This window comes from Podospora bellae-mahoneyi, chromosome 2, assembly GCF_035222275.1.
Source record: "Podospora bellae-mahoneyi strain CBS 112042 chromosome 2, whole genome shotgun sequence".
In the NCBI taxonomy this organism is placed as follows: Eukaryota; Fungi; Ascomycota; class Sordariomycetes; order Sordariales; family Podosporaceae; genus Podospora; species Podospora bellae-mahoneyi.
The window spans coordinates 3337722-3364950 of record NC_085881.1 but is presented as its reverse complement, the minus strand read 5'-3'; the positions used below and the strand labels follow the sequence as shown (position 1 = coordinate 3364950).

Below are 27229 nucleotides of genomic sequence, written 5' to 3'. Positions count from 1 at the left end.
CCACACAGACATCAACGTCGTCTTGCTGGTTCAGGTCGGCGACCCAACCCCAGGAACCAAACAACAGTCAACCCAAACAAGAGAGTGAACCAGACGATCGAGCCCAAGAGACCCTGGCCGAGGCATCATCGGCTGTCTGTGCCCGGGAGGCGTAATTTAGCGGCTCTTCACCACCTCCCTCGGTTCGACGACAACGTTGAATGCTTGTCCCCCTCGTTTCTTGCGCGGACGCCGCAATCCTCTCCCGTTCACCGTGATGATGGGTCTGATGGGTTGCGAGCGGCACAGTAAATTGACAGCTCATTGCTGCTCCGGTAACAAATCACGTTGCTTGTGCCTCGTGTGTGGCCGTTCCAACGTCTTCCGTCATGGCGATGGACCGGGCAATATAGAAACAGCAATTAGCCTGTGTTCGCATAGCTGGCAGAGATGCGACCAAGTCAGCTCTACCACAGTACACTCGCCTGCTGAGAGGAGAGCCTTCCCTCCCAACTCTCGCCTCGGCAGGGATATTGCGCCGCATCATGCATCGTTCTCGGCATTGCGCTCCGTCAAGGTGAGAAGAAGAGGAGGGGCTGGACAGGGAATGCGGCACGGCCCCAGCGTAACGGTCTGACCCCCTTGCCTTATTTGCCCTGCGAGTTTCTTCCCCACCTCCAGATTCCTCCTTGGCTTCTATCCGTGCCTATCATCACATTGTCCCTTTTCGTCCACCTCAAGCTCTAGGCAAGTTCCCACCGAGCTTTTCCACGGCACTTGCAGCCTTCGTTCCGCATCCTGTGGTGGAACTTGGAGACTGCCGTGCATCGCCCGAACAGGTCCTCGTCCATGGCTGGGCTATGCGAGAGGGCCACATCATTGGAACTTTGCGAGGCAGAGAAGCGGGGGAGGCAGCACACCATTCCCTAACTCTTGTGAACTCCAAGTTGCCCGTGCTGCATGAGCAATACCGATGCAATTTCCTCCTGCAGTCGTTGACAGAGTGAGAACCTCCTCCGACATGGGACAATCGGACGAACTCGGATTCCTGCAGGGTCGGTTGGCTGATATCAGATGAATTAACCACCATCTCCTGTTGTTCACGGCGTTGCGAGGCCGCCGCCGTGCGGAGGTGATGCCTTTTCCCACGAGGTGACGGTTGCTTTCAAGGGCCCCCAATCTCCAGCCCGACAAACAGGATATCACGAGAACAAGATCTGCCGCTCCAGGCCACCATCGCATCTTGCCCAGACTCTAATAAAAGATCCTGAGCCGTGCCCCGGGTTTGGGGGAAATCATAGCTTATTGTCGCTCTTATAGCCAGGTGGTATACATCCAACCCGGCTTGCATCCGTACCAACCTTATCTGATAGTGACAATGAGCATCTAGTGATACACCAGGTGATGACATAGTCGAGCTGAGCTCACCAAGGCGAACTCCGAATGCAGCTTGCGGCATCTTGCAGAGTGGTACTGGGAATTTTCGACGGCGTGATGCATAGTTGTCTCTCTCCTCTGAAGGTTCAGCAACAAATAGAAAGTACACGACGATTTGTTGACATCGTCCGAGAGACCACGAGTGGAAGCGCGCAAAGATGTATCTTGACCAGCATTCCTTTGAGCTTTGGCGCAAGCAAGACGCTGCTACCGCTGACAAAAGAACGCCAGATGTTTGGCGGGGAAGGACGGGTGCCTTATTGTTGAGAGTTTCGATAGTCTGTCTCGCATCTGCCTCCATGACAGCATACAGCAATCTCGGCAGTATGCATGCATAAAAGCTAGTACCACATACTGTAGTCCCGACATTGTCTTGTCGTGGATACTGTTGTGATATGCGAGCACGCCAACAGTAGAAGCGTTCCCGGTTTGGTAAGACTATGGAACGTTATGCAATACGGCTCCGCTCCGGCTTGTCAACCGGCGCTGGCAGCCGGAGTAGCATTATGAGTGGAAAGTGAGCTGAAAATAGTCGCCAATAACAGGTGACCATTGAGGTCCTTCGTCGGCAACAGGATAATGGACAAAAAGCACCTCGCCAGGAACCAATGAGGGGCAGAGTCTGCGCCGTATGTCAAGCAAAATGAGCCGGTTGAGCATATCCGAGCCGATCTTGGATGGGTATTGGTATACCCAAACTCCGAGGGTGGTCTACTTGGTAGGCAAAAAAGCGGACGACACCGGTTCGGCAATAGGTTATTGCTTTGATGAGGGGCGCTCCGCGCCGTCAAGGCCGCGCCGGGGGACCCGATTGCTGACCTTCGTCCGCGAATTCGCCGTCGGGCCGATCACTTGGTGAGCTTTTGCCACGGGGCGCTTGCATATTGCCACGGAAGACTGAAAGGTAACCGTCTGGCAGGTCAACAGTATGTACTGACCTGTCTTGCTGTCAGTAAGAACGAACCAAATAGGGCACACCACTGCAAGTAGACCAAGTCGGTGTAGGGTTAAAAGCAGCTCCGAGAATGCCCCAGCAACTTCAGCCGCGGAATGGCGCCGAGTGGGCTCCGAGATGTGCCAGCAAACCGGGTTCGGTGCAGACGCCTCGTCCGTGATAACGCCGGGCGCTGAATGAGCCTCGATTATGGTCTGTCCAGTTCTCCCGGGGCCCATGGCATTGGGACGGGTAGCATGCTCGAAGAGTGTTTGAAATGCATCTCCAGGCCATAAGCTTACTTGTGCAAAAGTTAGGTCTCACCACCACCTTTGTCGCGCCAAGATGGTTGGGAGCTGGTGTCGGCCATGTGGTAGCAAACCCTCCGAATTGGTGACGCCCAACACCACCGGCACTTGCTGAACGGCAGTGGCGCGCCGCGCATTTCGACAGGATAACAGGGGAGTGTTCTGGTAATTGTGTTCCCAGGCGTCTGTCTCTCACGCGCATCCTCCCTGTTGATGGCGTGGGCTATTGGCTACTGTGAGCTGGCAGTAAAGTTGAACGTTAGTGCCAGAAAGGCAAGCCATCCAGCAATAATCGCCGACTCTGCTGCAACATGGTGGCAAAGCCTCAAGAGGATGGCGAGGAGATGAGCCTATTTGACGCTTTGCGACCCCAAACCCTTCATGTGATGAGCGATATGCGGGTGGGGCGGTGAGTTCTCCGTGATGTGCCTTTTCCAGTTACTCGTGCATGATAGCTCATTCAACGAGACAGCGTGCATACTCACCGAACTGTTGAACAGTCTTCGTAACGAACGGCACAGGCATACGCTGGGTCTAGCGGAGGGTGACCAAGACCGCCAGGTCCCCGGCTGGGAGTCGAATCGCTAAGGGGCAATTCCACCAGAAGAAAGCAGTCTGAGGTGATTTGGAAGTCTGCAGGTCTCTGGTTAGGTGTCCAGTGTCTGACGGTCTCAGGAGAGCCTCGATAGTCGGAAGTCGCGTTGAGCCGAGCAGGTGGGTGTTGAGAAGGTTCTTTTCAGGCGAACCGTGCTGCTGACTGTGTGCGTAGGTAGTCGCATTCCTCCCATCAGCGACATGGAGCAGTTGTACTGTGACTCCTGAAGGCTTGATATCCGGAAATCCGAGGAGCTAGTATCCCGAGTCACGAGGCGGAGGGCTATGTAAATTCTTGTCGGCACCGGTTCGGTTGATGAGAGCCCCGTCTCGCGTTCCGCTGTGCCGGAAATGGATGTGCCGTCCATTTTAGAGGCGGTGATCGGAACTCATTGCCTGTCAAAGGGTCGTCCTATGCTGCGATCCCAATACATGGCTGACGGTCCCAAGTAGGGGGCCCGATTGGCCTGGCATGTAGTGGCATCATACTGTCCATTGTGAGGCTCAAGTAAGGATCCGAGCTGCCAACCAGTCCGGTCTGGAGCTGTTGATACTGTGTCAGCCGATTGCAGCAAGCAGAGGTTGAAGATTTGCACAAGAGGTACCTGTATCAGGTCGTATGTTCATGACGAACCGCCCTGGACATCGTCATTATCTGACTTATCAAATCCTCGCAATAAAACGCAGGTATGCCGAAGTCGATGAGATATGAAACGCATTCTAGGCAGGAAGTTGGACAGCGAAAGGTTTCAAGTAAAAGGGTTCAAAGTTTTCAAGGCAGTGATTGACTCATTGATGTCAAGTGAAAGAGCGATCGATGGTGGTGGTTGAAGCTGCCCATCAAGGAGTTGAGAGACGCTGGCAGCTGTCAGGCTACTCTGTGACAGCTGGTCAGGGCGGCTCGGTCAATCGTGGGGTCAACTGGTCAGGGTGTCGCGTGTGCGCTGTTGGGACTCCGTAATTCTGGATCCATTTGGGCCGGATTTTGAACGGTGTTTGGCCTCTGGCTTTCGGCGTTGGACCCTGCCGGCCTCTAGACCGGGCCCGAAAATTTGCAATTGGAGAATCCCGTCGCGTCTCCTGTTTTCTTCATTCTTTCTATCTACGTTGTTCCGATTCTTGATTCTGGTGCTGCGGGTTGTTTACAGGGCTGTTCATCGGGGATGGCATGCGTCTGAAAGAACACCATATTTCAACTTCCGGTTCCATCCATCGTCCAATTCTTATCTCGGGCACTCCCTACGAGCCCGCCGTCCCTGCAACCTACAATTTATCCATTGCGACAGCGCACAGCGCACAACAGACGCCTCCGTGTCCCTTCGAACGTCCTCCCCCTTCGACGAATATAATATACCTTACCTTGCCTACCTTACCGCGCCCGCGCTCCCCTAATAATAGCAACACTCGCCAACGAACGGAACAATATCAACCAACCCAACATGAGCTGGTTAACCACCTTGTCGGGGTATCTGACCCCGGGGTTCCTCGTGCTGTCACCGCTGCTCTCGTACAGTGACCAGGCCTACTCGATGCACCGCGCAAAGTCGAGCGCCGGCTTCTCGCTCGACATACCCCTCATCATGCTTGTGGCCTCACTGCTCAGGTTCGTGGTCCCCGAGATGCCGTGTCTTTTTTTTTTTAGCTGCTTCCTGCTAACGCGCCAGCCCTGCAGGATATTCTACTACCCTGGTGCCAAATTCGACATTGCCCTCCTTATACAATCGCTTGTTATGACCGTCATGCAGGTCGTTCTTCTCAAGATTGCGCTCGACCATCGTCCCGCGCCCTCGTCAAAGGGTGGTGACGCTGCTGTCCCCTTCGCCAAAATAAATGAGCGAGAGAGACAACGGCCGTTCAACTTTTGGCAGTGGAGGTCTCCCAAACCGTGTGTTCCTCTCGACACTATCATAATGTAAAGAAATCGCTGGCTGACGTTGGGAGCAGATACTGGCAGTTTATAATGTCCCTGTTTGTCGGCCTGGTGGCTTGCGAGCTCTTGCTCTCCCCTATTCCGTCGGTGTACCAGGGGTACTCTTCCTTGATCGGCTACATCGGGCTCGCTGTTGAGGCTATACTGCCTCTGCCACAGATTATCGCCAATGCGAAGTCCCGGTCCTGCAAAGGTTTCCGGTTCTCCGTCTTAGCCAGCTGGCTGCTCGGTGACAGCATGAAGATGTTTTGGTTCTTCACCTCCAAGACGACCATCCCATGGGCGTTCAAGCTCTGCGGTATCTTCCAGGCCTGCTGTGACTCCTTTCTTGGGGTTCAATACTGGATGTATGGAAAAGGCCCAACTGAGATCAAGGAGCATGAGCTGCCCAGCACGGCGACTTGGGCCGAGCCCAAGGCCGATATTTTTGCAGGCGGGCGCCGCAGAGGTACTTCGGTGCTCCAAGCTCAAAAGACGACATGAATGATGTAAACGAGTACATAATATTATATAGATCTTGTAATAAATTTTGATGTGATGATTGAAACACTCCCGTTTGAACACCAACCCATTGTGGGTTGGGGAAGCCAAGACCCGCATCGCCTCCTCACTCCATATGTGCAGGGGCTCCAACTTTCTGTTAGAACAGGACTTCTGATCAATGGCATCCTGAACTCGCCGTGGTGCCGATATGGTCCTTCGGTCATTAATCAGGTCTGCTGGTCACTTGCATCAGAAGGCTGTTTTATGTCAAGATAGATTCAATGCCGGCATCTTGATGATAACTTGCAAGGCTGGCTTTCGAGGCTCCAACTGTCAGGTTCTTGGCAACCAGGCGACCAGTCCCTCTTCACCCCTGGCTCTCAAAGTGGGGCTAGAAACACCAAGAATCTCCAGCCTCAGCGCTGGAGATTTTCTCCTTTTCCCATGAAGACATCATCACCTCTGCAACAGCCAGTTGAAGCCCCATCGCGAGTCCGAAGAGCAGCTGTCGCCCGCCAGATTAAGAAGCGTTCACTTTAATCAGTTGGCATTTGCTGCAAAACCCGACGCCTTTGATGAGGTGGTAAGTGTCCACATGTGGTCCTTTATTGACTTTGGTCACCACAGCGACTGACCCATTTCAGTTGCAGCCTTGTTCACGGGCTTGTTTAAACATATGCAGCTTCATACAACAATCCAATCGCCAGCTCTATCAGAAATAAGCATCAGTCTTTAAGTTATCGGTTAGTTGGGTCTGATTTCTTTTTATCTCTATAACAAAATACCTCTCAACTTGGAGCAAACTTTTGCTTTTTTCTTGGCTTCCACTGCTACCCCTTTTCTTACCTTCAACATCAACACTGCAAAAGTCATCGCAGCATGATGTTAGCGCAACATCAGTGTAACAGCAGCCTTATTGGCTACTGCCCCTTTCCATTGACTACCATCAGACATTCCGATTGAAGTCTACTGGGCACCTACGTAGAGCAATGCATGTCCATCCCAGCATTTGCTCCATGCCTTGTAGTATATCCACCCCTTTCGTATACCCCTGGCTGCTCGTCGAGTCCTCTATGGACAATGACAATGAAGCAAAGCACCCAGCTATCTATCTACTTGCCTGAATAGCTTGATTGAATGGCAAGGGAAAGATGAGCAGACTTAGCTGCTCGCTGCATAGTCTCTACCGCAGGAGTCTGTGTCTTTGCTTACCTCGTCACAAAGTTAGAATAAGGAGATAGACAAACACCTAGTGGTATAGTTTGTCACGGCTTAGCATGAGTATTCTTTTCTCCCCACATAGTTCATCTCAACATACAGAGTGCCCCTACCTTCACAATCTTGAGTCTTTTTAAGACTCATCTTGACAACATCATCGAGCGAGCTTGACATGCACAGCTTAAGTCGTTCATCTCAACATACAGACCGCCTTTCTAAGACCCATATTGACGCATTATCTAGCGAGCTTTAGTCGCTCATCTCAACAAATAGACCCCAGCTGCCTTCTTTTTCTTCTCAAGACCCGTATCGGCAATATCATCCAGCCGGCTCAGCCGACGCAGCTCAAGTCACGCAGTTCAACATATAACGCCGGCGCATTCTTTTTCTTTCCACGACCCATATCGACAGCTTCGTCCGAGCCAGCGGCGGACATATCTCAAGTCCCACAGTTCAACATACAAACCTCCGACGTTATTTTTTTTTTCCCTTTCTGAGACCCATATCAACGACATCCAGTCGTCCGAGCCGGCAGCGGACATAGCTCAAGTCCCATCCCATTGTTCGGCATACAAACCGCCACCGCATTTCATTTCTCTTTAGGACCCATATCAACAACATTGTCAACCCGGCAGACGCATTATCCTTTTCGTTTTAAAGTTCATATCCACGGCATCGCCGTGCCGGCGGCGGCCGCAGCTTCAGTCCCGCATTTTAACACACAGACCGGCCCGCGCCCGTTTCTGTTCTCCCACAACTATATTTATCTCAGATTCTGCAGCCCTGTCCTTCTTCTGTTCTTCTTTTCTCTCGTAGGAATCCAAGCACTGAGTCATCACACCAAGGCCAAGGGCAAATCACCATCACCGCTAGGTATGTACATTATTTTGTTTACTATACTCCTTTTGCCCCATTTCCTTTTTGCCTCTATCCTTTTTTTTTGCCTCTATCCCCCTGTCATCTCCTTTTTCATCAGAGCTTTTTTCTTCGTCGGAGTTTCTTGACCAGAGCTTTTCTCTTCGTCAGAGTTTCTTGATCAGGGCTTCTTCTTCATCAGAGTTTCTTCGTCTAAGCTTCCTCTTCTTTCGATACTTCTCAAGAGTTTCTCACTTGGGGCTGAAGAATTTCTTCGTCGGAGCTTTTGAAGACATTACCGCTTGGCCTCAAGTCACGATCACCGCCAGGTCCAAACATCTGGCTCCAGCTCGATACTGCTGGCTTGGACACCCACGTTGTGGACAACATACCGAACTGGACACTTAAAAAGTAAGTCGACGGAGGGTGGTATCTTGATACGCCTTGGAGCATGCTTAATGGGCCTCGGAAGACAGTTGATAGGCGTCCTTGCTCTCTTTGTAGGCCTATTGACTATCCTTTGAGGCCTGTTGACTATCGTTCGAGGCCTATTCCCTGTTTGGAGAGGTGTAAGTATACTGTCAATATACGCTTTGCTAACTCGCAGTGCCGGTTATTCTGTCCAGAGCGTGACAACATCTGAGCCAGGTGGCTACGCCTCCAAGCCAGCAGCATCGAGTTCGAGGAGCTGTTTACAAGCCGCAGTCATCGATCGTTCTTTCCATCCAGAGTCCTTTGGCGGAATCCTGCTCTTCCATCACCACGTGATCTATTTAAGCTATCTCCCCCCTTGCCAACTTTCGCAGGATTTTCCTTTATTCACCTCTGCTCTCTCCCCCACCTCCCTCAACTCTACAGACCGACCTTCGCGGCTCTTCTCTTTTCTCATGATTCGATCACTGGCTGACCTTCTTACTTTCTCAAATAAACAGCTGCGACTGCACCTTGCCTCTCAAGCGACCACCTCCAACTCTGCTCGACCGACCTCGCCCTCCCGCCTGTAACTGGACATCTTGGCTCGTACACATCATCGTCAAAATGTCGCGCAAGGCCGATTTCAAGAGTACCGAAACCCAACAGCGCTTGCTCGCTGCTCTCATTGCGAGTCAAGTCCAGAACATGTCTATTGATTACAAGAGTATGTTTGCTTTTTTCTTCTTCTACCCTTCCCTCGCGTGACCTTCACGTGACCCGCCCTGAGCCACTCACCGCCGGATTGTTCTAGACTTTCGGGCTGTAAACAGAGGGCTCATTGCTGGGCTCGGCGCATCTTGTTTTGCCTTGGAGTCTAGAGCAGTCACTAACGTCGGTGGTTGGTGGGGTGAATAGAGATTGGTGCCATGGTGGGCATGACCGCCTCGGCCGCCGAGCACCGCTTCCGTGGTGTCAACGCTCAGGCGAAGGGTCTTCGTCTTGCTTATGAGCTTCATGAAGAGGGCCGGGGCCCTCCTCCCTCGGAGTATGATTTCACCAAGATCACCTCCAACGTGTGGGGTAGAGGAGGTCCTCGGGCTGAAGGTGTGCTTGCTTGGATCCAGATGACATTACATGACTAACACTTTGTTTAGATCTCCAGAAGTACTTTGGTGCTTCCACGGAGCAAGGTCTTCAGTACCACTTCAGAGCGATCAAGCAGCAGGCGAACGTGCTTAAGGAGGCCGTTGAGAGCGGACAAGACCCTGCCGACGCGTTTGAAGAGTATCTCCAGAACGGCGGCCACAGCGTTCGAAAGGGCGTCAGCGTGAAAGGCGGCACCACCAAGGCTGCCAAAGCCGCCACCGGAGCCAGAGCCTCCCCTGCGAAGCCTGCTCCCACCAGAAAGCGTGCTGCCGCCGCACCTGCTCCCAAGACGCCCCACAAGTCCCCCACCAAGAAGCAGAAGGTCAAGGGGGAGCCGGACGTCACCTCGCTCGATGATGAGCCCGAGCTCGTCTTCCCCCTTGATGATTCCCCCGCCTTGCCCAAGGTTCTCAATTCGCCCGAGGTGGTCACCTCATCCTCCGACGTCGACTCGCCTGAAGTTAACTACGATGCTCTCGACGAGGAGGCCCCCAAGCCGAAGGCGAACTCGCCCTGGAAGAAGATGGCTGGTCAGATTGGTGGGCCGGGCCAGTGGTCGAACCTCATGACTGGCGAGAGGGCCAAGTTGAAGTCCAAGAACGACCAGGTCATGGCCCAGCACGCGGCCAACGGCAACGTTATCGATCTCGACTCTTCCTCTTCTCCCGATAAAGCACTCCCAGGTCTCCACGATTCTGCCTCCTCTACACCCACTCGCCCCCAGCTCATCAAGAAACAGGGCGGTGCTCAACCCCCTAGCACCCCGGGCTTCAAATTCGACAACATTGACATCAACGACGGTAGCGATGAGGATGACGAGATGGAGGATGACGAGATGGAGGATGATGACGAGGATGATGGTGCTATTTGAGCAGCATCTTTTCATCTCACAACAACAACGACAACAACAACAACAACAACAACAACAACAACAACATCATCATCAACAACAACAACAACAACATGAAATTTGTGTCGAATTTTTGTAAAAAAGACACGCTTGGTGACGACACCTTTTATGCCGTTTGCTCACGCCCATGATCGATTTTTTTTCGGCGTTGGTAAACGCCTGCAGGAGGAAGGAGAAGAAGGTCATGGGACAAGAGGGTTATTAGGGCAGTGTGAGGAGGCAGATAAGGGTTGTGGTTAATATAAAGCGTTGTTTTTTGATATTTGATTTTATTTGTCTGCGTTGATTTTTCTTTTTATATGTCTGCGGTTTTTTTTTTTTTTCCACGACCCTACGCCCCTCACTTTTTTACTTGGTATGGGCAAGAGGATATAAATGAGAGGAGGAGAGAATCGGACAAAAGTGGATGGGGCGTTGATTTTGATTTGTGAGGTTATGTATCTGTTGATCATTGCGGTGGCTAGGACGGGGACATCTACTGCTCAGACGATGAGGCTGGGGAGAAGGGATCATAACACCTCAGCATAGGAAAGGGAATAAAGGCGTTGATTTTTAACTTTGGTCTGAAAGTGATGGTGGCGTGATTTGACTGTGGATGTTATACATTCTTTGAGTGAGTTGCGAGTGAGTGAATGATGTACCTTGATGCCGTGACACCTATCATTAACATTCAATTTTGGGACGGTTATGTGTGTTATGTTGAGACGATTATGTGTTATGTTGGGACAATTATACTTTATGTTAAGACGATTGTGTTGTTGTATTGGGACGATGATGTGCTGATGTATTGGTGTGTCAAAGAAAGGGGCCATACATACAAAATAGGAGAACGAACATGGCCCGAGATGCAAATGGCACAGCTGGATGAGTATTAAACTGTATTATAACGTGTATTATAATAAGAAAGCCAGACCCAACCTTCAAACTCCATACCGAAAACAGAAAAACATGTGGTATCCGCTGATATACAAAACCTCCCCCTCCGCCCCAAACTCAAACCCTCAACCTCGAAGGACTACTCTGCAACCGATCCTGGTGCACCATCAACCCCCTCAACGGCGACCCGCCATTATTATTCCTACCACCACCAGCATCACCCCTCACAGGCGAAGTAATCAAAAATCCCTGCCTATCATACAACCCCAAACTCTCCACACTATTCCTCCCCGTCCCCGTCCCCCTTCCCCCCCTGCTCGGCGTCCCAAACTGCCCCAAACTCACACCCCCCCCCAACCCAGCATACCCACTATGAAAAGTAAACTCCTCCCTCACCGGCAACTTGAACGGTCCTCCCTCCCCATCATTCTCCTTGTTACCACCACCACCACCACCCACCACCCCAGGCGACGAATCCGTCACCGTCTCCAACACACTCATCCTCAACAAACTCTGCCTCCGCTCATGCACACTCCCCGGCTTCCTCCTCTTATGCGGCGGCGACACATTCCCCGCCCCTACACTCCCACCCCACTCCCACCCCTCCTGCCGCTTCTCGACCGGATACGCCAGCGGAATAACCTCCCTACTCACCCTCGGACTCCCCAAACTGGTCTGACTGAGTGAGGCGTTCATCGCCCCCCCTCCGTTCCCTCGACTCCCCCGTCTCCCATGCTGCGGCAAGGCAGGCTGGGAGTTAGATCTATTATGCGAACCGCCGCCCCCGCCCCCATTGGCAACCGACTGACCCCTCTTCCTCCGCCTCGCAGTGTCAACATTCCCCCCAAGCGAAAGATAATTCCTCGCCCCGATCGACTTCCTCTTTTGAAAGTTCTGCAAAGTCCCCGAAAACCGCTTCGGGTTCTCATTATGCAGCGAGGTCACACTCGAAGTCGACATCTGCGAGTTCATCCTCCTCAGCGAGGCGACAGTATCCGCCAGGGGGATGTCGTCCTCATCTTCCGACTCCCCCTCCCCCTCAGAGCCGGCCGCTGTGGTTGGTGGTGGGGGAGTCGCTGCTGACTTGGGGTTGAGCGGGTCGGGAAACAACAGTGAGTTGGCAAAAAAGCTGGCGTTGTTCACCTCTGCCGATCTTTTGAGCACCGTCGCCGGGGCGTTGTCCACCGAAAAGGTTGAGCAAGCCGAGTCTCTGTTGCCGTTGCGGGAGAGGGAGAGTTCGAGTTGGTGTTGGGAGGGAGACATTTTGATGCCGGGCTTTTTGGATGGGCGGGTGGGGGAGTGGCGGGGGACGTTGTGGATTCGGGGGCGGTCGTCGGCGAAGGAGACGGTTTTGGTGGGGGAGAGGGTCTTGCGGCGTTGTTGGTGTTGGCTGAAGACCGGGCCGGGGGCGGCGGGGGTGGGAGGATTGGGATTGTGCTGAGGGTGCTGGTTTTTGTGAGGCGGAGGAAGAGAGGGCCGGCTGGGATTCGTGGGATGTTATCATCTTGTTGTTGAAGGAGTGTTGAGCCAGGGGCTACACTGGGCCCGGGGGCGAGGATGAGATCTTGGGTTGGGCTTGCGAGTGTCATTCGGCGCTGTATGGAGGACCGTTCGAGGCTTTCTCGGAACAGACCTTGGGTTTTGGGCTGTTGTCTCAACCCAACCGAGGTGGTGCTGGGGGAACATCTGTTGATGGACAGCGGCAGAGGAACTGGCGCCGTGATGAAAGGGTCGTTCATGGCAGGCGCTTGGACACTGGTGGCGGGCTGGGGTGCAACGACAAAGCCATCCAACGGCATGATTGCCTTTTTGACCTCGTCTGGCATCTCGTCCTCACTGAAGACTGTCGACAGCGAGGAGGAGATGGAGCTTCTCGGCGATTGGATCATCATCTCCACCTGCCTTTCTGCCTGTTGGGGCTGCTCCTGCGCTGGCTTTCGAACCAGCCTACTGCGACTGGGCGACGTCAGTCCAGCCGGGTTCTCAATCGGGCTCTCCTCACCAGCCAAGCTATCGGACTCAGACACGGCCGACACCTCAGAGTCCTGTCGTTTGTGACCCATCCCCTTCTTCGGCAGCAAGCACTCTTGACTCGTCCCCGCCATCGACACGGTTCGAGCATTCAAGGACCCCATCCTCATATGCCTTCCCCGACCTACACCACCAGTCGCACTCCCGGCCCTCAGCCTCTTCTCCGTCGACTTTAAAATCTCCGACAATGTCGAATCGGTACTCTGCGCCCTCGACCGCCTCCTCGCGACAGCCCTCGGCGGTGTCTGAGGCAGCGGCCGATGCGGCGGAGGAGGGGGAACAACGCTCGGCTGCACTTGAGGTTGTTGTTGTTGCTGCTGCTGCTGCTGCTGCTGCTGTCCACAACTCCCAACCATAGCCCCAACAGTATGACTCCTCACAATTCCCCCCTGTCCCCCCGTGACAACAGCCCTAGGCGGCTCAGGCAACACCCTCCCCGCCCCATCAGCAAACCCAGGCCCCAACCTCAAACACCCATACCCCCTGATCGTATTACTCCCAAGCCCAATCTCCCTCTCCTTCTCCTCCTGCTGCCGTCCCAACGCAGACACACCGCCGGAAGGATACCCATGAACGGTGTGATGAACCCTCGACAACCCCCCGGTCAACTCCCTCACCGGCCAGGACCCCCTCTCCCCTCTTTCCTTCAACGACCCGCCCCGGAAGAAACTCCGTTTAGGCAGCTCAACCCCCGCGGCAGCAGTAGTTTCGTTCACTAACCACCCCTCCGCCTTGTTCTCGTCACCCTCGCCCAACCTCTTCATCTCACTTGGCCAAGCACACGACTGGCTCCTCGAAAGTTTGTTCCTCCCCTCTCCCCCCTTTCTCAACCCCCTTTTTTCCTCCTCCTCCTCCTCCTCCGTCAACCGCCTCAACATCCCCCTCCCTCTCCCCCCACAAAACAGGAAGCGACCTAGCCCTTTTCTGCCCCCCCCCGTCAATAGCCATACTCGCCAGACTCGGCGCACTAATCTCAACAACCTCAAACGCTTCCTTGCTTCCCCATTTTTGGAGTCTGCTACTCTCTTGATGGGCATGGGTGGTGATGTGTGACCGTTCAGTTTCTGTGGAGTCACCAGCGCGGATCTCAGGCATGCCGCTTAGGCGGGCGGCGAGTCTGCGCTGGGCGGAGCGTTTGCGCTTGCGGAGGTAGAGGAGGAGGAGGGCGATTGCGAGGCCGAGGGAGATGGTGGTTATGAGGACCATGACTACTATTCCGGTGGCCGAGGTTAGGGGGTTAAGGGAGGAAGGGGGGAGGGATTGGGAGGCTGAGCCGGAGCCGGGGTGGGGGTTGTTGTTTGGTGGCATTTTTTGCTGCTGTTGGAGCTGTGGTTATGATGGGGGTCGATTGAAGGAGTGTGGTTTGCTAAAGGAGCGTGTGGTGATGTGGTGGTGGTGGTGGTGATAATGGTGATGGTGGTGGTGGAGGTGAAACCACAACCCCGGTGGTGATGCAAAAATGCAAAAAAGGAGAAACGAGGGCTGGTGAGTGGGTGGCGAGGGGGTGGTAAGAAAAGGTGTCGGGTGGTCAGCAGAGAGAGAGAGAAAAGAGAGAGGAATGTAGTCGTGCTGAGCAACGCCATTCCAGGCCTTGGGTGGGGGGGAGTTGAGACATGCTGTCATGACATACTGATGGGGGCGAGATGAGCACTGGAATGGGGGGAGGGAAATGAGGTAAACATGAGTGAAATGTGGGATTTCTTTTTTGTCGGGATGGGTTGGTGGAGGTAAGGTAGGTAGAGGATGTTGATATTTAACAATTGTTTGTTGACTTGTTGGTTTATTTGAGCCTTTGAGATTGAGGGGGACGACCAGAGATCATGCAGCTGAGTCTGGCGCCAGATCTTCAGGGAAGAGAGGGGGGAAGGAGGAGGAGGTAGGGGGTTTTGACTGTCATGGTGTGGTTTGATGATGTATGGCAATGAGATACACGTTAGAGTCACCTTGTTTGTTTTATTCTTTTTACTTTTTTTTGTTTTTTTTTTTTTTTTTTTTTTTTTTTAATTTAATAAAGAACACTCTGGTAACGAAAAGTCTTCTGAGAAAGACTCTTGTGATAAAAGTGTTACCCCAACGGCATTGCAGATATCCTCCTCCTGCAGCAGGCCTCTGGTTTGGATAAGAACAGCCCGGCAGTTGTTAGGCTTCTTCAAGTTTAAGCAAAAAGGAATTCACATAACAACATGACATCAAGAGTCCATAGTTCATAAGAAAAGAAAACTTCCTCAATTTCATTTCATAATGCTGGATAAAATAAAAAAGCCTTCGCTGAATGCTCCCATTTTTCCACCCATCTAACCCACACCACACCCCCCTCCCCCATACCAGGTTCCATGTCAGAAAAACACAACCACAAAATAATCCCCTAGTATCCACAGTGAAGAGAAGTGAAGAAAAGCCACTCCGCAAGTCCTGTTCTTCAAAAAGACTGGGCGAGATAGAAAACAGATGTGACCATAACCCATATGTGCAGCTGGTAGATCATGGATCATAACACTACAACGCAGAAATCAATCCCGCCTTTTTAGTGCGATCCCGCGTGCCTGTGGCGGTGGAGGTGGTTGAGCCCGCGGCGAGCCTTCTGGGCATCAAGAGTGGCTGTTACGGTGACGGTCTCAATCTCGGTGGCAGCAGCCAGCATGACGTACTCGACGGTCTCGATGACGACAATCTTGCTGACAACCTTGCCGTTGGTGACGTACTCGGTGCGAACGAGTTCGTAGCCGGAGGGGAGGGGAGCCTCGGAGGGGGTAGGGGTGGGAGTAGGGGTCGGCTCAGGCTCGGGCTCGGGCTCGGGCTGAGCAAGGGCAGTGACCTTGACCTCCTCAGAGCTTGAGCTCGAGTTCGAGCTGGGGGCGTCGCCGTTGAAGATACCGCCGGGTTGGTAGGCAGAGGACTCGGCAGGCTGGTAGGTGACGGTGGGAACCGGAATGTGGCTGGTCTGGTCCGCTCCTGGAGCCTGGACATTAGCAGGAGCCGGCCCATAGCGGATAGGAACATCTCCGGGAAGAGATTTGCCGCGCTTTCCAGTGACCTTCTCGTTGACGAGATCCTCGGGAAGCTCAATCTGGCACTGGCGCTGCTCATCCTCGCTCTGAAGGTTGAACAAGGGGCAAGCCGAAAGCAAACCGCTGGGGTCAGTGCAGGTCTCGACAGCATCCTGGAGGAACTCCTCGTCCCAGCCGCTGGCGAAGTCACCGTGGAAACCGAAACCTACAATTGTCAGTGACTTTTTCAAGTTCGGAAGACATCAAAACATACCCTGAGCATCACCGTTGGCCATGACAAACTCGCCAGGGATTCCCTTGAACTTGTTGGTCTCGTAGATGATTTCGAACATCAGACTGGGAAGCTTGGTGTCAAATCCCTTGGGGCACCACCCATCCGTAATAAGGTCGGGATATGCGACGTGAGACTTGTGGTTGGCCGAGTCCAAGTCCTTGCCATTCCAGCACGAAGGGAACATGAGCTCCAAACGGATGCCGTCGGGGCAGTTGCCATCGAGGTAACCCTTCTCGGGGAGATAGTGGCGCACCAAGGCACCCTCGGGGGTTTTATTGTAGTCGAGGCAGTTGAAGCCGACAGCACGCTGGGCGAGATCCTCCTGGCTCGTTTCGCCGAGCATGGCCCATAGAGACTTTTCGGGATCGGCATCCTTGAAGTTGCGGCTGCCGATAGAGTAGTTGCGGCGGTTGCTGTCGCCGGCAACCATGCGGAAGCCGTTGGGGAAGGCCTTGACACCCTTGTCTGGATTGCCAGCGTCCTTGTTGAGGAGATAGTATGCGAGCATACCGCCCGCCTGTGTAACCTCCTCAAAGGTGCCATCCTCGTGCTTGAAGTACATCTGGGGAGACCAGTAGGCCGACTTGTCCTCGACAGCGGCGCACGAGGTGCACGAGCCAGCAGCGAGCTCAGCGTGTCCTGAGTTCATGGAGAAACCTGCACTGACCCCATTAGCTACTTGCATCCGCCAAAGTCTCAACGTTCAAATCGCATAGCCAGACAAGACTCACCACTGGAACCAAAGATAGCATGGGCGTGCTGAGAAACCCTGCCAGGGGCGACAATGGGATCCAAACGGGCCAAGCCTGCGCGACCACGGCACTCCATGCGCCAGAAGGCCTCAGAGAGGCCGGCGGAGGCGAGAACCGCGACGAGAGAGTTTGTGACTTTCATGATGATTGGGATTAAAAGAATGACTCTGGTGGAATTGCAAACAAAAAGAGTTGCGATGTTAAGGAGTGTGAGAAGGGTCGAAAATTGATGCTTTTCAGAAGTTGCTGCCGAAAGTACTGTCCTTGCAGAAACTCCTCGAGGCAAGATGCTGAGGGGACTTGACGACAAAACGATCCTGGTGTTTCGACAAATCTAGACAGATATCTGGTCAGCTTTGGTGGAAAAAATTGCATGGCGGCCAATGAAAGTTGGCCCTGTCATGCAATGACTGACTGAGTGACCTTTTTCGAGTAAACATACCAATTCGATCCAGTCGAGGCGAGTTGTCGTTTGTCAGAAATGGCACGCAGCAGTCCAACCACCCGATATTCAGAGCAAGCCCGTGACGTCTATTTCCACTCCTCAATTCTGGAGGTTCCTGGAAGCAGTCGCTGACGTCGAGTTGACCCTGAGGAGGCACCTGCGCTGGGTTCTGTATCAGATTGTCGGAAACTGTGTCGTTGTCGTTGTCGTTGTCGTGGTGGGGGGGAAGCAAGTCGCAGAAAAGACGAAGAGCACCAAGAATCGAAAGGCCCGCAAAACAACACACAAAAAGAAATGAAATGTGAATGAATGAATGAGTAGTATTTGAAATGAGTGTGGTTTTCCCAAAGGGAAAGTTGGAAGTGAGCGTGAGCGGTGGGTGGGTGTGTTGTTGCGGGAGAGAGAGAGAGAGAGGATGGATGGAGATCCAGGTCAGCAGACTCGGTCGGGTTGAAGGTTCGTTCGCAAAAAGGCGAGAGAAGGGAACTGTCGCAAAGGGAGGACGGCGGATAAGACATGCGCCCACGCTGAAGATAAAACCCAAGCCGCTGAAGAAAACGGGGCCTTGGAATTCGGGACAGGGGAAGGGACCCCCTTGCTGTATACGCAGGACGCTCTTTCCCGAAGCGGCTCTCAGCCACAAAAAGGCCGTCTGTGATTGGCCGGGTGGGGGTGACCAAGACCTTAACAGTTGGGATTAAGGGGACGCTGGTGAACCTGGCTCCAAGGATCTGTCACCATAAGGTATGGGATGTGCTGCTAATAATTGTAGTTGGGTATTATCAAGTTTGTGTTTAACAGAGACGGCCCATGATAATGAGCTAAGAGTCTTGGGAGTCTTGGTAGGAGGAGCAGAGGAAATGCCACCGCCTTCTGGAAGCAGCAAGACAGCAAAAAAGTGCACAGCTATCATATCATCTTGGACAAGACAAGATATACCACAGACCGAGCACTTCATTTCGGGTCGTGAGGTTACGGGAGGTCAGGGCAGAAACGACGGCAGCACCTGTGATCTTTGAACTGCTAGGTATACCAGATACACGTGTTATCTCTGCGTCCCGGTGGCTGCATGCTGGGTCGGACAAGCTGTAATTGCCCTCTCGCTGGGCCGTCCAATCTCATTGCTCTCGCAAACAACTCCACCGCAATCATCATCATCACCCACCTTGCACCTTGGCTGCATCCATCTCACACAGCCTGGAAGCACATGTGCTGTACCTGCGTTAGCCTGCCGCTGTTGAACCGCTCTCTCCTGGTCACAACAGTTTTTGGTCAGTCTGCATGGTCCAGTGAAAAGTGAGGTGAGCGGTGTCGGTGTTCGTATCAGATTGATGGATAGAAGAAGCAGTGCTCACCTAGTAGGAAGACCGTTGCATGAAAGAGTCGCCGCAAGCCCGCCGCATTGGTCGCTGGTGGCCGCAGTGGCGCGCTCTCCCCCGTTGCATCAAGCGGGGTATCCCGGTACCCTTGAGCCCTGCCGACCCTGCAACGCCAGATAAAATGCGAGGGGCTTTGGGTCAAGCCAATGACGAAAGGTCATGGTTCCTGAAACGAGTTTCAAGCTTGTCGTTGCGCCAAAAATCATTCCAGGGTTTTCACCCGATCCTAAACGCCCACCTGCAACCAATCAGAGGCCAAAATGGCGTCTTTTTGCCCAGAGCTCAACGGCACATCCCAAGAAACACCATTTCCTCGTGAATGGCATCCTGTTTCCCCTTTTCTGATGTTCGCTCACCTTTCCCTTTGCCGGCGCTACCAAAGAGGAAATTCTTGGTGCTGATGAGCCCAGCCGTTGGTGGGATGGTGGACCGTGAAACAGAGCAGGTCCTGCCGTGTGGTGCCGCTCGTTATTTGCCGTTTCCCCTCTCCTTGAATTTCGCTCCCGTGTGCTGAGGATCAGCTAGGAGATCACTGGGATCAACCGTTCATCGAGCTCTCCCGGGTTCCTCGGTCCAACAAGAAAAAAGAGCTCATCAAATTCCTCAGCAGCGGTGGCATCACATCACATCACATCGCATCGCATCGACATTGACGCAGTTGCCCGTGGGAAGTGTGATCACGTGTTGATAAAGGTTGGTTGTAGACATCGGCGGTGGATGTGCAAGTGCGAGTGTAATGATGTGTGAGTACGAGCCTGATGTTGGGTGGTGTGATGGTCTGCGATGCCTTCATCCAAATCTATTCCTAGTGCCACACCAAGAAGACAGGCAGTTAGTTGATCACTAAAGCTTCGCTGCTGGCTGTTGGGTTGACGGTGTTTATTTATGGTGATATCTGATATTGAAAATATGCGAGGCACGATTCCCCGTCTTTGCACTCTGCAAAGCAACCAGACCACACCCTCTGAACAAAAAAAAGAGTGGTTTGTCCATTGTGCCTCGTCTTGGCATCTGAACCCTTCTTCTTCCCCTGAAAGCCAGGTGAACCGTGCACAGTCTCTTCAGAGTTTGATGTCGGTGGTGAGGTGTGGCTGATGGGCTGACTTGCCTTTACGGGACCCCACATTTGCGCCGCACCTTATTGCTGCCCCTTCAGCGCCCAAGGCTGGCACGCTGGCTGGCACGCTGGCTGGCTAGCTAGCGGGGTCACGCAGGGTCAGCCAGGTGGCATGCATTCGGGGATGAGTTCAGGCGATGCGTGTTCCATAGGGGCCGATTGATTGATGGTGGTGTGGCGCATCAACTACAACATACATTGCTTGCTTGTTGCATGGTTCACGATAAACAAACTACGTGTTGTCTCTTTGTTTGCCCTGTTCAAGATCCAAGCAGTCATTCACCAACTACGCCAGATGCTGTGACCGCCTCCGAAATCACTTTGTACGATGGATGATCTCGTCGACCTGACCTGGACAGCTCCCGATGCCGGGAAGAAGCCCGCGCAACAACCGACGCCGATCTCGAACCCCGCGACCTCCAACTTCTACCCTTCGCTGCGCCCGACTCCTTCGCCCTTCAACTCGGGGCGCAGCACGCCGCTGTCAGTCCAGGAGTCCGGAAATGCTGGCGCCAGACCTCCCACCGCCAAGCCCGCGCAGGACAGCTTCAGCAACCTCCTCAACTTTGGCCCTGCCAAGAGTAACGCGAACCTGAGCTTGAAGGAACGGCAGGAACAGTTGGAGGCAGAGAAGCGCAGAAAGGAGGAGGAGAGAAGGAAACAAGCCCAGTCGAGCTTTGGGGATGGACGTTTCTTGGACTCGCTGGGACGAAACCTCTCGGGATCCCAGAGCTCTTTGAGGACACCTTCACCAGGGCTAGCTCCACCGCCGCAAATAGGGACACCGACCGTACAATCTGGATTACGAAAGGGAACAAACATATCAGAGGGAGATGAGGATTTGTTTGCAGCATTCAATGCCAGCACCAAGGTCGATAACTCGAGCCACTACCCACCACCCGTTTCCCATACTCCTTCGCCCGCGCCAGGCTTGGACTTGAGCAATCCAAGTGCGTGGGGTAAGCCAGCAGCTGTGGCTCCCACTTCTGGAGGATTTGGTGACGACGACGACGACGACCCGTTTGGGCTGAACCAGCTCAAGCCCAAACCAAGCACCCCAGCGCCCCCACCTCCTGCCGGCGATGACTTTGACATTCTGGGGGATCTGGGTAAGCCAGTGGATCAGGTCAAAAAGAAGCCAACTCCAGCTCCGACATTCTCGCGAGAGCCCGAACCCGGAAAGGCCATTGAAGATTCATCTTCGGATTCTGAGGATGACCGACCACCAACGCCGCCACAACCCTCGAGACCATCCAGGCCATCAGATGATCCTTTTGACAGAGCGGTTGCTCAGCTGGTGGACTACGGATTTACCCCTGAAAATGCCAGAAGGGGGCTTACTGAAAGTGGGGCTGGGCTCAACGTTCAAGCAGCTGTAAACTGGCTTCTGGACGATGCCCACCGCCAGGCCAAGGAGCAGGCCAAGTCAAAGGGACAAAGCGGCTCGCGAGAACAGCCCTCCAGAGGCGGTGGCGAGCGCGCTTCTAGTCAATCACGGAATGGTGGTCCTGCTTGGGCAAGAGAGGAGCACGCCTCAAGAAGTAGAGACAACCAATCTCCCGCTTCCATGGTGGACGGTGACTTTGCGAAAACTGCTGCTGCCGTAGGTACCAGTCTTTTCAAGACGGCCAACAGCCTTTGGAAAACAGGCCAGAAAAAGGTACAGAAAGCCGTCGCCGAACTTCAGCAAGACGGTGACCCGAATCAACCGAAATGGATGCGGTCTGCCCAGGATCATTCGGGAGGGAGCGCCAGGAGGGAGCTGCCCGACGTCACGAATGAAGCCATGATGTTGGAAGGTGGCGGGCCGCCCCCGAGGAAAACAGGAAGATCCGGTGTCGACAGTCGACCATCCAGCAACGCGCCATCGCGTGACAGATCTCCAGCCCTCCCGGTCCGGCCTGGATCGGGTGCCCAAGGACCCAAGTGGCAGCAAGGCTCCCAGCCAGTTCTCGATCCACGTGCCAGACTTGGCAGGCTTGCGGCCGAGGACGAGGGTGCTCAAGCCTATGTCAGTCCAGCACGCAGGAAGAAGACGACACCACAGCCACAGCCAGCACCGGCGCAGCCGGAAGAAGACCTGCTGTTTGGTGCATCCTCAGCACCAAAGCCGCGACCCACAGCTCCATCTCGATCACCTCAACCGTCACCCGCCCCTCGTCCAGCAGCAGCCCGTTCATCACCAATGCCCAAGCCAGCCCCTGCTCGCCCGCCACGTCAGATCCCTCCAGTATCAGCAATCGCCCTCCAGTCCTCCACCCAACACCGTCTCCAAGGCACCGCCCACTTCAAGCGCGGCGACTACGCATCCGCCCACGCTTCATACGCCTCCTCTCTCGCCGCCATTCCAAAAGACCACCCCCTCGCCATCCTCCTGCTCTGCAACCGCTCCCTCACGGCCCTCAAAACAGGCGAACCCCGCCAGGCGGTCGAGGACGCCGACAATGCCGTCAAGCTCATTGGCCCGGGCAGGGGCGAGGGCGAGCACGTCGAGGTCCAAAGCGAAACTGGCACCACTGAAAAAAGAGACATGCGCGAGTTGTACGGCAAGGCCCTCACCCGCAAAGCGGAAGCTCTCGAGCAGATGGAGAAGTGGGCTGACGCCCTCGCCGTCTGGCAGACGTGTGTTGAGGCTGGTCTTGGTGGTGCCACCGCCGCGGCGGGGAGGCAACGCTGCCAGAAGGCGCTTGCGCCGAAACCCGCCCCGAGACCAGCTTCTGCCCCAGCTCGTCCGAGACCAGCGGCTGCTACCGGTCATAAAAGCGCCGAGGCGGTGAGGAGACTGCGGGAGGCGAATCAAGCTGCTGAGAAGGAAGGGGATGAGAAGTTCCAGCTGGCTGATAAAGTCGATGCGAGGATCGCGGCGTGGAGAGATGGCAAGAGGGATAACTTGCGGGCGTTGCTCACGAGCTTGGATGGTGTGCTGTGGGAGGGGAGCGGGTGGAAGAAGGTTGGGTTGCATGAGCTGGTGATGGCCAACAAGGTCAAGGTTGTTTACATGAAGGCTATTGCTAAGACGCATCCTGATAAGGTACGATTTTTCTTCTGTTTTTTTTTTCTTTTTCTTGGATGAGGCAACGTGGAGATGGTTTGGCTAACATGATCGAGAATAGATTGCGCAAGACGCGACGACGGAGGTTAGGATGATTGCCGGGACGGTGTTTAGCACGCTGAATGAGGCGTGGGATAAGTTCAAGGCGGAGAATAAGCTGTAGTAGTTATTGGGAGTTATTGGGAATAAAGCATGGAGTTGGTTCTTTAGGGAGGCGTAGAGTAAAAGAAATGGAATAGAAGATCATGCATGTTGCGTATGGGTTGGTCTTGACCAAACTCGCGGAAGTCATGGATGATAGTGTTGGCTAAAGGAAAACCACAAAAAATTGAACCTGAAAAGGAATCGATGCCTCAACCCAGGCATTCCAGCTCAAGGCCTCACTGGGTGGGGGTTGGTTTCCGAGAGATCGGAGCGACCCAAACCGGCGGGCGAAGGAATCTACGTTCTGTCGCGGTTGACCGATGCGCCATCCAGTCTGGAGCACTCCTTTACTCTCAGATACCAGGTGCTCCAAAACCCTGACCTATAAAAAGCAAGGCAGGGGCAAGAGCAGTCCCCATGGCCAACGGTGTTGGGAGAAGAGCAACACACCATGTGCCAACCCCAGACCTGACCAGGTAGGTAGATTTGCAAAAAGAACAAAAAAATACATGATACTCCCATCCGCTATGTATCACTCCCCCCCTCCCATGCCGCTATTATAACCAGTAGATTTTAAACCCCCCCCCGCCCACCCCACGCCATATAAACACCAAAACCAGTGCCATGCTTATAACATCAAACCAACCCAACCCAACTCAAACCAAAGTCCATATCTTGCCATCTCATCACAACCCCAAACTCTTCCTCACCCCCTCCCTCACCCTCTCTTCATACTCCCCCCTCCTCTCCCTCCACATCTTCGCAGCCTCCACATTCGCCGGGCTCTCATCGTTCGGCTCAGCAAGCATGCTCATGACGCTAATCAAGATCTTTTCCACGCTCTGGATCGGGGACCAGCGCTCGCTCGCGTGCTCGTAGTGGTTCGGGTCGTCGCCGGGGGGGTGCAGGATTGAGATGCAGACCATGCCGGAGGGGTAGACTATTCCATCAATATCATCAGTCCAATACTACCTTATTTGGAGAGGGGGGAGGGGCTACCATTAGGATGCCAAACATCACAAAGAAACTTCATCGTTGGTGGCGCGAGGGGGTAATCCCTCGGAAATTTTAACTCGGCGGCAAAGACACCTCCTTCGAAGGGGGTTCCTTCGGGGCCTTGGATTAGCGCTTCCCAGTGGAGGAGGTCGTCTTCTGTTACGGGGCCGGCGGTGATGCCTTCGGGGGGGTTGTTGGTTAGGGCGCGGTATTCTTGGAGGAGGCGGCGGTGGGCGGTGGAGGTTGCCATTTTCTGGTTGGAGGCAGGTCTACTGGGGAGGGGGGGGGGGGGGGGGAATATACGGTGCGCTCGTGGTTAAGGTGCTGAATCGTAGGATGCTGTTGTTGTTGTTGTTGTTGTTGTTGTTGTTCGTGTTAACGTGAATGTTTAGCGGGGGGAGGAAATACAAAGGTGGCGTTGGTGATGGTGGTGGTTGATGGACAGGGGGTTACCTGGCTTTGAAAGCTTCCCCAAAAGTCTGGTTTGGGGGGGGGGGTTCTGGGGGGCCGGCTTGGCAGGGAAACTGCCGGAAAGAGCCGGCAAAAATGACGCTAAAGTTTTGGGGCGGACCGGGGGGAGCTAGCCTGAACCTGACCTTGACCTTACGTAGCTCGGCATTTTGGCCGTTGTGATAATTCGCGATTTTGAGGTGGACATCATCACCTACGAAATTCTGGCGACGACAATTTGCCATGCCGCCGACATTGGCGCTTAAACGGGCGCTGGGGGGAGGGATAGCGGGGAAGAACCAGGGCTTATTCTCCTGGGGGAGAACGAGGACGTCGTCGATATGCCTGTTTTGTTCCTTGTCTACACGACCCCTCACTACTACTACGAGACGACGACCATTGCCATTGCGAGAACAGAATACCAGATTGCTGGCCGGCGGCGCACGCAGTTTCCATACGACCGAGACCTTGATACCGTCTGTGACACAAATGCAAGAACAGCAAGCGGTTGAACCACCCCGCGCGAAACTAGCTCGTCTGCTTCGAGAGCTTCAAATACAGATCCCCGAATACGTCAAGAGCGAACGTTTGAACCTCGCCTTGCGCAATTTGTCCGAGCCACCAGGACAAGAGTCAATACGTGTTGCGGTACTCAACCCGGCTAGAGAGAATGGATTCGAGAACACAGAGGCTTCAAAGAGTTTATTACGGGCTGCCCTCGCCGACGAGCTTGGAGAACAGGCGGCATGGGAGACACAGCTGGAACGCCACAATTTGGCAGAGGAACCTTTGATCGTGCGGGTAAAGGCATCTGAGAAGGGGACAGCAGCACCGGACACCCAAGTGCCGACAATATTTCCAGAGATCACGGCCTACTCACCAACGCTGGGCCGGAATAACCTCGAGCTGTTGTTGGCAAAGTTCAGGCCGCAAGCAACCAAAACCGCAGAGGAGTTGGAGGCAGAGCTTCTTGTACCTGGCGTACAAACAACCAAGCCCACCGCAGTGATATCTACACCGCAAACAACTCTGGTCCCCTCAGCAGTACACATGACGTTATTAGTAGGTAATGGTCTCAGAGGCGCGCTCAACGCTCTCGAACTCGCCAAGTCCAACCCTTCCTCTGTGATCAAAACCGCAGTAAACCTCAAATCCGGGACCGCGGTCAAGGAAGAGCTCGAAATTCAATCACAAAACTACGCCTATTCCCCATCACAACCCCACGGCCTCCTCGACCCCAACAGCAGCCTCCCCTTCTTCACAGTCGACTCCTTCGCCGCCATCGAAGGCCTTGACGCCCTCCGCGCCGGCAGAGCAGAAGTCTTCAGCGAGCTCTGGACAGAAGGCAACGTCAAGCAGATCCGCGACTGGCTCAGAGCCAACACGGAAGCAACCGACAAGATCAAGCCCCCAGTCCAGCACCTCATCGGGTCTATTCTTTCCCGAGCTAAAGAGGGCCTTGAACAGCAAGAAAGACAACAGCAACTCTCCCAGCATAACCAGGCTAATCTCGTCGAAATCGAAGCAACTATCAGGCGCCTCGACCAGGAGATTGTCTCTTGGGCGCAGTCGGCCCACGAGGAACTGCAGAGTCGGCTTGACTCTGCTTTTTCCAACCACCTCTGGCGCAGCCTTAGTTGGTGGAAACTGTTTTGGAGAGCGGATGATGTCACGCTCAACACGTCGGAGCTGGTGACGTCTTATTTTTTACCGAGGGCAGAGCAGGAAGTGGTCTACCTAGCTGGTAAAGTCGCTGCTTCATTTCCCACCATCAGCCCCGCGATAAGCTATCCTGTCGACCCGGAAGAGAAGCTGGTCTCGACACCGGGGCCGACTGCGGTTGAGATGGAACACCATGGGAAATGGCCTGTTCAAATCACGTCCACGAGACAGTATCTGCTTGAGACTACGGTCCCTGCCTTGCAGGCGTTGGCGCAGAAGCTGGTCGTCCAATCGGCTAGCTTGACGGGGTTGAGCTCGGTGCTGGCTGGGTTGATGTACTTTAGTGGGTTTGGGGCGTATGAGAGTGGTGCTATTGCTGCGTTGGGGTTGGTGGTGGCGTTGAAGAGGATGCAGAAGAGGTGGGATGAGGCGAGGGGGTATTGGGAGGAGGAGGTAAGGGAAGAGGGGAGGAAGGCGGTGAAGAGGGTGGAGGGGCAGGTGGCGAGGGGGGCGGGGGATGTTTTGTATAGGGGGGTGAAGACGGAAGGGGTGGGAGGGGGGAGGGGGGAGAGGGTGAGGGAGGTGTTGGAGGAGGCGGACGAGGTTTTGAGGAGGTTGTGAAAGATCGGGGATGAGATTGAGGGTGAGGGGCAGAGGATTGCCTGGCTAAAGAGGGTTAATACCTGGAGGGACGCTAAAATGAGATGTATATAGTACTGCTGTATGATATGTTTGTCTGATGTCTGCTCGACAGTAGTGAAAAGGTCGAGTTGAAATTTGGGTTCAAATTGGCCATTAATTACACGCTGCCCAAGACATGGACCATGTGACGTTT

General features: G+C 54.1%; 8 protein-coding genes across 8 annotated transcripts; 4 read left to right on the top strand and 4 right to left on the bottom strand.

The window, feature by feature from the left end:
- Positions 1-4221: 4221 nt before the first annotated feature.
- QC761_209080 (uncharacterized protein) lies at positions 4222-5734 on the top strand. The gene is made up of 3 exons (XM_062876645.1): positions 4222-4855; positions 4925-5137; positions 5197-5734. Exons 1-3 carry the CDS (start codon positions 4692-4694, stop codon positions 5663-5665), a joined length of 846 nt encoding a protein of 281 aa, XP_062735258.1. The 5' UTR covers positions 4222-4691; the 3' UTR covers positions 5666-5734.
- A 387-nt stretch (positions 5735-6121) lies between these two features.
- Positions 6122-10411, top strand: QC761_209070 (uncharacterized protein). Its single transcript, XM_062876644.1, has 7 exons — positions 6122-6248; positions 6310-6408; positions 7127-7756; positions 8671-8876; positions 9068-9256; positions 9307-10331; positions 10366-10411. Exons 4-6 carry the CDS (start codon positions 8777-8779, stop codon positions 10167-10169), a joined length of 1152 nt encoding a protein of 383 aa, XP_062735257.1. The 5' UTR covers positions 6122-6248; positions 6310-6408; positions 7127-7756; positions 8671-8776; the 3' UTR covers positions 10170-10331; positions 10366-10411.
- Positions 10412-11201: 790 nt separating this feature from the next.
- On the bottom strand, positions 11202-14423 carry QC761_208720 (uncharacterized protein; the record flags this gene model as incomplete). The annotated part of the gene is made up of 3 exons (XM_062876611.1): positions 11202-12530; positions 12623-14001; positions 14066-14423. The coding sequence occupies 3 exons, from the start codon at positions 14421-14423 to the stop codon at positions 11202-11204; spliced, it is 3066 nt and encodes a 1021-aa protein (XP_062735256.1).
- A 639-nt stretch (positions 14424-15062) lies between these two features.
- On the bottom strand, positions 15063-17291 carry QC761_209060 (uncharacterized protein; the record flags this gene model as incomplete). Its single annotated transcript, XM_062876643.1, has 3 exons — positions 15063-16328; positions 16377-17054; positions 17129-17291. The coding sequence occupies 3 exons, from the start codon at positions 17289-17291 to the stop codon at positions 15640-15642; spliced, it is 1530 nt and encodes a 509-aa protein (XP_062735255.1). The 3' UTR covers positions 15063-15639.
- Positions 17292-17385: 94 nt separating this feature from the next.
- Positions 17386-18112, bottom strand: QC761_0041150 (uncharacterized protein; the record flags this gene model as incomplete). The annotated part of the gene is made up of 3 exons (XM_062872360.1): positions 17386-17483; positions 17592-17783; positions 18082-18112. The coding sequence occupies 3 exons, from the start codon at positions 18110-18112 to the stop codon at positions 17386-17388; spliced, it is 321 nt and encodes a 106-aa protein (XP_062735254.1).
- A 2067-nt stretch (positions 18113-20179) lies between these two features.
- On the top strand, positions 20180-23490 carry SWA2 (auxilin-like clathrin-binding protein required for normal clathrin function). The gene is made up of 2 exons (XM_062876612.1): positions 20180-23121; positions 23204-23490. The coding sequence occupies exons 1-2, from the start codon at positions 20419-20421 to the stop codon at positions 23303-23305; spliced, it is 2805 nt and encodes a 934-aa protein (XP_062735253.1). The 5' UTR covers positions 20180-20418; the 3' UTR covers positions 23306-23490.
- Positions 23314-24747, bottom strand: ubc7 (ubiquitin conjugating enzyme Ubc7/UbcP3). Its single transcript, XM_062876613.1, has 2 exons — positions 24286-24747; positions 23314-24226 (listed from the first exon to the last, which is right to left on the bottom strand). The coding sequence occupies exons 1-2, from the start codon at positions 24530-24532 to the stop codon at positions 23973-23975; spliced, it is 501 nt and encodes a 166-aa protein (XP_062735252.1). The 5' UTR covers positions 24533-24747; the 3' UTR covers positions 23314-23972.
- A 228-nt stretch (positions 24748-24975) lies between these two features.
- On the top strand, positions 24976-27015 carry QC761_208750 (uncharacterized protein; the record flags this gene model as incomplete). The annotated part of the gene is made up of 1 exon (XM_062876614.1): positions 24976-27015. One exon carries the CDS (start codon positions 24976-24978, stop codon positions 27013-27015), a length of 2040 nt encoding a protein of 679 aa, XP_062735251.1.
- Between the last annotated feature and the right edge of the window lie 214 nt (positions 27016-27229).